Below are 8,652 nucleotides of genomic sequence, written 5' to 3'. Positions count from 1 at the left end.
AAGATATGATTATTTAATTTAAAAATTCAAAAAATACAAATAAAGATAAAAGAAAATTTTATCATGATAGATATAGATAAGATGCAAGATTATTAAAACGAGTTTAATAATAATTTTTATTGATAAAAGGTATTTTTGTTTATGAAAAATACACCATGATATCAAATAATTATTTAAGTATCTCGAACTTAAAAACATAATACAAAAATATAGATATATTACTTTTTACAATGCAACAAATAGATCCTTATGTTAATCTGAATTAATGATTATAATTATTATTACCTTATTGAAATTATTCGATCAACTAACTAATGAATATAAAAAAAACATAAAATTCATGCTAAGATCCAGCCCATTCCATTCATAGTGGCTGATTCTCTTGAAACACCAAAACGTGTTGCATCGCCTGCTGAATTCTCTGCACTTGGACCTCTTAGATCTCCTCCGCCGGAGCTGTGCCAGATCTGGTTCTCATTTTGGCCGCCGCCACTTCCGAAGTTACCGCTCATCCCGACGATTCAATTTCCGTGTCGCAGGTATTGTTGCTCACTATTAGGATATGTGAATCTTGTATGACTAATATCATGATCCTCAATGACCGACCCCTCCCAAATCGCTGATAGATCAATTTGTATCAGTTACGACTATTTCACTTTTGCTTCTGTTGTGGTGATTATAATTGTTCCGTCAATTTTATTTCACTTAAGGTTCAAACTATTGCTTCAAGCTAGAAAAACTGCAACTTTGAATTTCTTGGTGAGATCTGGTTTTGTTTCAATCTCGTCCGATGTATTGCCACCTGTCTGATGTATGCAATGTTAGTTCTTCTATTTCTTTAAGTATATCGGAATGCTTTGTCATGATGATTCAGGAGTTTGATTTGGACTAATGATTCAGGAGTTTGATTGCAAAATCGATACTATTGTCTGCCTGTATTTGCGTACATTGGAGTCGTGGTTTGAACCCACACAGATTCTGTACATTCCCTGCTTATACAGATGCTCGCCACCTTACCTTTTTGGGGGAAAAAATGGAAATTTAACCATACCGATTAAGTTTGTGACCGTACTTGTCTGCTAGATTAGACCATAGAAAATGCGCATGACGAGAATGTGATTTTTGATGTGTTCTTTTGTTATTTGTTTTATAGGCAAATTTTGCGCAGCCTGATACTGCTGGGGTTTTGGCCGATGAAAAACGGGATGATAGAGTGCAGTGTCTGTCATTCCAAGCTGGTCTCTCCATCCACCAAGTCTGTTTCACGAGCCTATGATAAACACAGGACCAAGGTCTCCTCAAAGCAACGGGCACTTAATATCCTATTGGTTGGTGGGGATTGTGTTCTTGTTGGTTTTCAGGTACGGGCTCGTGGAGTTTCTCTGTTTGTTCAGCTTATTGTGCAAAAATTTCTGACGGAGAGTCTAAAAATGTCATGCATTCAGCAGACATGGCTGATTTGGTCATTTGTTAGTTTTTACAAGATTTTGGATGCTTTCCTTCACTAATATTACTATGAAGAAACCCCTGTTCTTATTGTTTTTATTCTGATTGGTCTTCACTTCTTCCAGCCCATTTTGGTTTATATGTCAAAGGTGGATGGAAAGTTCATGTTTAGCCCTATTAGTGTCAATTTTTTGACGGAGATTGCAAAAGTCATCTTTGCAATTCTAATGCTTGTATTACAGGTACATCCTTTCCTTCATTTTCTGTTGATGAAATTTTGAATCTCCTTTCATGTGTCCTCCCACATCAATGCTCGTACAATGGAACATTTATAATATGTGCTGAGTAAAAGAGTGAGAATAATTCAATGTTGTATTGTAATTGCATGAGTAAGGTTATGAGTTGATTAAAACTAAGTTGGACATAAATTTGGTTGGAATGTTTAGAAACGAGAAAATTTGTGTCAATCATGAATTGGGGTCTCTCACAATCCTATCCCCATGTACCCAACTTGACTGCTACCTATTTGGTGATGTTTTATTACATTCACATGTTTACACTGATCTCATACATTCAACAAAAGTAAACTCACTTAAATGGGAAAGCAACATTTTTTTCTTTTCCAGACATATATGCAACCACTTCTCACCCTCTTTCAGATGACAAACACCGAAACACTTGAGCCGATAAGTCCCGGTGCTTAAAATTTCTGAAAAATACGACTACACCTGACTATTGGGGTCAATAAACTAAAGTTCTGATGCTTTGAAATTAAGATCACAGTAGAAAGCCAGGAGGTTTTAAGTTTGAGAAAACATGTTGAATTTTTAGTTTGGAAATTTGAATCTTTTTTCATTTAACATATCTCAATTATTTCATGGAGATAAATAATACAATAGTTTTTCTTCCCTGCCAAATGCTGTTGGATAAAGTACTTTGAGTGACTCTTCTTAGTTTTCATTACCATTTTAGGATAGCAATTTTTGTTTTTTGCTCAGTTATTATATATTTAAACAATATTCAGCAGAATTAGAGGTAGACTGGGGACAGTAGCGTGTAAAGGGATGATTTAATGTTTCTGAGAAGCAAAACTTACATTTAAAAAGAAATACTTCACTTTGAATTTTTTCATGCAGGCTAGGCGGCAGAAGGTTGGTGAGAAACCACTTCTTTCAATTTCCACGTTTATTCAGGTACCTTTAAATCCCTCATTGTTCACTTTTCTGAGTAGTTCATTTAATCCCCGATCTTCATTTCACCATTGCTATTGTTTTGGCACAGTTGCTAATGCCCATGACTTTTAAGCTGTTCTCTCTGGGTAATGGTGAATCTGTGTGATAAACTGAATATTAGAAACAGAATGTTCATATTCACAGGCTTGTAAAATGAGACTTGGTGGTGCCTAATTTGTCAATCTCCTAACTACTTAATTAAAGCATTCATAGTTGCTCCGTCAACAACAGTATCACATATATGATCTCTGAGAATTGATCAATTTTTCCTAGTCATCAGAAAAATGGTTTTGACTTCATCCTTTAGTTTTGGATAATCAAAGCGATTGTTTTGCCCCACATTTGGATATCCCATTCAAATAAGTTCCAGGCATCAATTTATCTACTCATGTTTGTTTTCATGAAGTCGGTAATAGGTTGCTTAATTCTCAGCGTGCTCATGCAGTAATATTTTGTTAATTATAGAAATTGTCCCCCCCCCCCCCCCCCCCCCCCCTTTTTTTAGTCTTGATGTTGGACCTGGAGTATTTGAATGCATTTGTTTGAATCCTGTATAGTGATTCTGTCTGTCAAAGTTCTGCTCTCGTATTTGTATCAGAGGTTAGTTTTATCGGGGTGCTTAATTAGAAACATCCATGAGGTAATACTGTGTCAATCATGGGAAATGCCTTTCCATTTTGGTCCTGCATTTAAAACTTAATTGTTTGAAGGAATTGGTTTGAATGATGTCCGATAATTATACCTGTTACATATTTGAATGGAGGACAATGTAGTGCCAGTAGGTAAGGTATTTACTTCTATCATATTTCGTCTTGATGGAACAGCTTTTATCATTTTCTGCAGGCTGCTCGCAACAATGTGCTTCTCGCAGTTCCAGCACTTCTTTATGCTATAAATAACTATCTGAAGTTCATTATGCAGGTATGCTTTGTATATTCAGTTTTTCTTAATAGGCTAGCTGCTTAAATGATTGAATACAAACAAAATGGCGAGCTCTGAATTATAATTATGGTGCTGAAACATGAGTTACTGCATTTATATTTTAGTTTGGTTAAAAGTGATATCTGTACCTATAATGAAGATTTATTCTGGACTATGAGTTTAGATCTGAAGGGACTTCCTTAGGGTTTTGTGGAATTCTGGTCACATCGACAAGGTTAGCTAGTGGATGCGTCTGACTAGTAACTTAAATATTAGGATTTCCCTCTGAAAAAATCATTATCTTTTCAAATATATCTACATAACCAGGCCTTCAAACAAGTATATTTCCATTCGGTGTGTGAGTACCTTTCATTACAGGTCCATATAACAACAGGGCTATATTTTTCCAAATTGATATCTGACGACCAAGCATTGACTGTCTCAGAGCTTCGCTGAGTTTAACGGCTCCTTCTGACATTATTTTGTTGGTGTTATTAGACAGCGAGTTCCTGTTGCTTCCTAGCGAGTCTAATCTCGTGAAACTGATGATTTTTTGTTTGGTTTTCCCAGTTATATTTCAACCCTGCAACTGTAAAAATGCTGAGCAACCTAAAGGTATTACTATTCCAGCTTATATGCATATTTATTTCTTGTTACTTATCGTATGTTCTGGTTTATTAAATCCTTTATTTTTTGTGTTCTATGCATTGGAAGATTACGTGTGTGAACTTCTCCTCTTGATACTTAGCCACTGTTAGGAAATTCGTTTCAATCTTTTTTTTAAAGCTTTTACCACAGTTCGGTGGGGGTGGCCCGGTGGGGGTGGGGGTGGAGATCATATCAGGATTCAGGATAAGATGTTACTGATCATTTTTTCCATTCGTCTCATATTTCATTCTAGCCTCTTTTGGAAAATTACAACTCCACTCTTTTTCCAAAGCTTTGTTCCGCCATTGTCTTAATTACTGTCTGTAGGGTGATGGACTTATTGTTTCATGACTTTTTCCCTCTTCTTTGCCACATAGCAATTGCTCTTACTGACGCTAGCACACCAGTGCATATTTATCTTTATTTTGATATATAGTTTGGTGTTTCTGTTATTTTGTTTTTTGATACATTGCGGGGACGAGGGACTCAAATTTTATTCCTCTCATGTAGGGGGTGTGCAGTGAGAAGCTGCTGGTGCTTTTAATTTTTTTTCATATCTCATGTTTGCTAGTAGTGTTTAATAGCATTTTTATGTTGTTTCATAGGTTTTGGTCATTGCTGTTCTTCTGAAGATTGTAATGAAACGTCGATTTTCAGTTATTCAGGTTAGTTCCATAGTTGAGGCTTGGATTTGTGTTGGTATAACATCGTGAATTTGATCATATTATGTGGATATGTGAAACCGGTTTGTTTTCTCTATGTGTGCCTGTTTGTATTCGTTCACCACCCCATGATAAGTTTTCTTTCTTTGTGATTTTGTGGGTTCGATGTATAATTACATGATAAATACTTGGTTCTTGTATGTTGTTATATAACAGTGGGAGGCTCTAGCTTTGTTGCTCATTGGGATCACCATAAATCAACTTCGAACCTCACCTGAGGGTGCCGCTGCCTTGGGTGTTCCTGTTTCAACTGTTGCATATGTATATACTCTGATTTTTGTAAGTGATTTATGGTGTCTACTTATGATTGCATTTAATTGTCTTTGTATGTTTATTCCTTTTGGCTATCAATAAATTGCTTTCCTACAATAGAAGCTAAATATTGAAAGTTTGCAGGTGACAGTTCCTTCTATGGCCTCAGTGTTCAATGAATATGCCTTGAAAAGCCAATATGATACCAGCATTTATCTTCAGGTGATATGACTGCACCAATTTGGCAAGCTTTTGTGTTATATCACTTAAACTTGCTTGTTTATGATTCTATTTCCTATGCTCCATCTTTTTCCACTTTTTATTCACGTGTTGGCCACCACCTTCCATCCACTTTCCTTTCTTTTTACCTTGGGTGCTGAAAGTGTGAGCAGAGTTGTGTTCTTTGAAGTGACATATCGGTTGCCTCTTTCCCGATAGCCACTTGCTGTGTCACGCACAATGCACAATAGTGCATTGTTGTAAATGATCCTGCACTTTTTGACAAAGGCCGTAAATTGGAAGAAATTTGTTTTGGTGTTATTTTGTTTGAATGATGTAGTTGACCATCACTGATTCTTACTATTTTTATATGGTACTTGGAAAAGTCGACTAATTAATTAGCTTCTGACATCTCCCTGGTAGAGGATTTTTTATTTATGTTAGTCGTAGAGACACACTTGCTGAGTTATTTTTATCAGTTCTTATGATTTATTTGATTTGCAGAATTTGTTTTTGTATGGGTACGGAGCAATATTCAACTTCCTTGCAATTCTTGGATCTGCAATTTTTAAAGGTACTAGGTGCCAAGTTCTAACTTTCTCACCCTTGCCTTTTCTTTTCAACCATTTATCACATTCTGAGTTTTGCTGCCCTATTATGGCATAATCACAAGTTTACACTGGCATGTAAATTGTTTGCATTGTGCATTTGTGCTTGCCACTGGAGCTAAATTGATTACAGAGTTTGCTTAATAAATATTATCATATTTCAGGTCCCAACAGCTTAGATATATTTGAGGGACATTCAAAAGCTACCATGCTTTTAATATGTAACAATGCCGCACAAGGAATTTTATCCTCCTTTTTCTTCAAATATGCTGGTGAGAATAATAATTTAATGATGAGAACTGACGATTTAGTTTCTTTATTGTGGACTTGTACAATAAGTGATTTTCCCATTCTGCTTCCTGTTGTCAAGAGTCTCATATGGTATGTGAATTCCTGTTGCAAAATGTTAACAGATACAATTTTGAAGAAGTATTCGTCAACTGTAGCTACGATATTTACCGGCATAGCATCTGCTGTTATGTTTGGCCATACTTTGACAGTAAACTTTATGTTGGGTATTTCGGTGGTTTTCATCTCAATGCACCAGGTATCATCACTCAGGCAAGCATTCGCTTTATTACGTATAAGTTTATTGGTGCTTACATCTTGGTTTCTTATGTCTTATGTTTGGCAGTTTTTTTCGCCTCTTTCAAAGGCCAAGGAGGACCAACAACAAAATGGGATGCACGAGAAATTGGACTCGCAGGATAACCATAGGTAATTGTGTCTTTTATGAAATTACCGTTCTTAAATTACTGTTTATTCTTCATTGCTTTAATGCTTTTTCCTTATTATATTAGAAGTGAAGTACTTCCAACATGATCCAAAGATCATCAAATTTCAAGTGTGATAATTTACGACAATAGATATGTACCATTTCATAGTTTCTCCAAATTATAAATAACTTTACAGCCTCTCTCTAATTCCAAATTAATGAATCAATTAACTCTTCGAACCAAGCTTTGGCTTCCTATTGATTCTGTGGATGTCATGACATCTATTGCTAATTTGATATACTGTTGTCAATTCTCTGAAGCAAAAAACCTGGATTTTGATTCAATGCTGGTTTGATCCAGGCATCCAGCGTCTCGATTAATAGAACTGTGCTTTTGTCACGTTTCATTATTTGTGTTGTGATTTTGAATTGACCTAATTTCGTGATATAACAGCTCTTAAATTTCTTGCAGTTCTTCCTCAAACAATTTTTTGCATTAACAACAGATTATTATTTACGCAACGGATCTTTATTTTTTCTTGTTCCTGTCAGGTCAAGGGAGTCATCCTTTATAAATATGGCTGCTGGTGCAAATGAAGAGGTACAGTCACCATCCTTTTAAAATGCATTTGTGCATGCTTTTTTAACTGCACAATTCATCATTTTTGTTTTGCTTTATTCAGGCTACCCACCGTGTACCTGATGAAAGACAACCTCTGCTTCCTACCTAAAGTTAATTTGATGGTATGTTTCTGACATGTGAAGTTTTTATATCTATACTTATGGTGCTTATGCTTTTCTAATATTCAGTGTCTGAACAAACACCGTGATATGCATGGATTTGTAGCTATGTTAACCACAGTTTTGCCTTATGAAGATTAACTCAATGTGAATGAGTTCGTAACTCTTACAAATTGTGTGAAGTTGATCAACCTTACGGCTAAAATTTTTTTCCCTGTGACATTTTAAACTTCGACTCGATTGATCTGAGTTAGTCGACCATTTTTCACTTCAGAGCCGGGATTTGTTTCACTGTTGCAAAAATACAATATTAAGAATCCACCGGTAAAGGTGCATGAGAATGACACAAGAATCTATTTTCAAGCACACTTTGCCATGTGATAACTAAGACGGCCTTGAATCGATTGTGCTATTCTACTAATATTTGGCAGTTGATATTGGTGGGGCGAAGACTTGTATCAGTAACTAACAGTATAACACATTTGATATTGAATTTATTGCAGGTGGTTTCGAACAAATTACATGAAGCTATACAACAGAAGATAATGCTGAGTATCAACTAGTGGCAACAATAAAAGGCAAATGCTACTATATTGTGGCAGTTTTCTGACTGCAAATACGATTTTTTTGGGTCCAATGCCGTAGTGGAATACGGGCTTACATTATATATATAATGTATATGTGAAATTTAGGTGGGTCGTAGTAGGTTCATTCGCTTTTGAAGTATTTTTTATTTTTGATAATATTTTATAAATGGATATTATTTCAATTTCTGTTTTTACTTTATGGATTGTCATTCTTACCTAGAACATTGATGTAGGGATTCCACTTTCTATAATGCAATGAGTTTACTTTACGTGCATGATTTTCTTCTGCAGAAAAAAACAAGATTGTGACCTCATGATATTTGGTTAATTTCCCACAAATTAACCCTCTTTTTTTCTTATAAATACACAATGTTCCTGCAAGAATTCCGCAACATGTATGTGAAGCGAACCATGATGTTGGGATATGAGATGTTCTAACAAGGCTATGTTTAAAGAAGGTATCTAAATTTGGATATTTATTATATATATATATATATAGTTATTTATTTTTTCAATGCACATTGTATATGAGAAAAAATATCTATTTTTAGATCCATATTT

The 8,652-nt window shown here is 35.2% G+C and overlaps 1 protein-coding gene across 1 annotated transcript; it reads left to right on the top strand.

Annotated features, from left to right (window-relative positions):
• The first annotated feature begins 341 nt into the window (after positions 1-341).
• Positions 342-8,356, top strand: LOC140877899 (CMP-sialic acid transporter 3). The gene is made up of 16 exons (XM_073281502.1): positions 342-539; positions 1,154-1,361; positions 1,572-1,688; positions 2,583-2,639; positions 3,522-3,599; positions 4,170-4,214; positions 4,853-4,912; positions 5,126-5,248; positions 5,366-5,443; positions 5,945-6,014; positions 6,213-6,320; positions 6,462-6,595; positions 6,683-6,765; positions 7,316-7,364; positions 7,447-7,507; positions 8,008-8,356. Exons 2-15 carry the CDS (start codon positions 1,194-1,196, stop codon positions 7,492-7,494), a joined length of 1,218 nt encoding a protein of 405 aa, XP_073137603.1. The 5' UTR covers positions 342-539; positions 1,154-1,193; the 3' UTR covers positions 7,495-7,507; positions 8,008-8,356.
• The last annotated feature ends 296 nt before the right edge of the window (positions 8,357-8,652 follow it).

The sequence above is a fragment of the Henckelia pumila genome, chromosome 1 (assembly GCF_033568475.1).
Source record: "Henckelia pumila isolate YLH828 chromosome 1, ASM3356847v2, whole genome shotgun sequence".
NCBI classification, from domain to species: Eukaryota; Viridiplantae; Streptophyta; class Magnoliopsida; order Lamiales; family Gesneriaceae; genus Henckelia; species Henckelia pumila.
Note: the sequence above shows the minus strand (reverse complement) of the source record. Positions and strands in the feature narration are given on the sequence as shown.

What these genes read in the sequence shown, in the direction of transcription:
- LOC140877899 (XM_073281502.1), top strand. Translation starts at nt 1,194, where the DNA reads ATGAAAAACGGGATGATAGAGTGCAGTGTCTGTCATTCCAAGCTGGTC. An exon ending in GTGTTCTTGTTGGTTTTCAG is followed by an intron (nt 1,362 to 1,571) that starts GTACGGGCTCGT and finishes CACTTCTTCCAG; the next exon opens with CCCATTTTGGTTTATATGTC. An exon ending in ATGTATATACTCTGATTTTT is followed by an intron (nt 5,249 to 5,365) that starts GTAAGTGATTTA and finishes GAAAGTTTGCAG; the next exon opens with GTGACAGTTCCTTCTATGGC.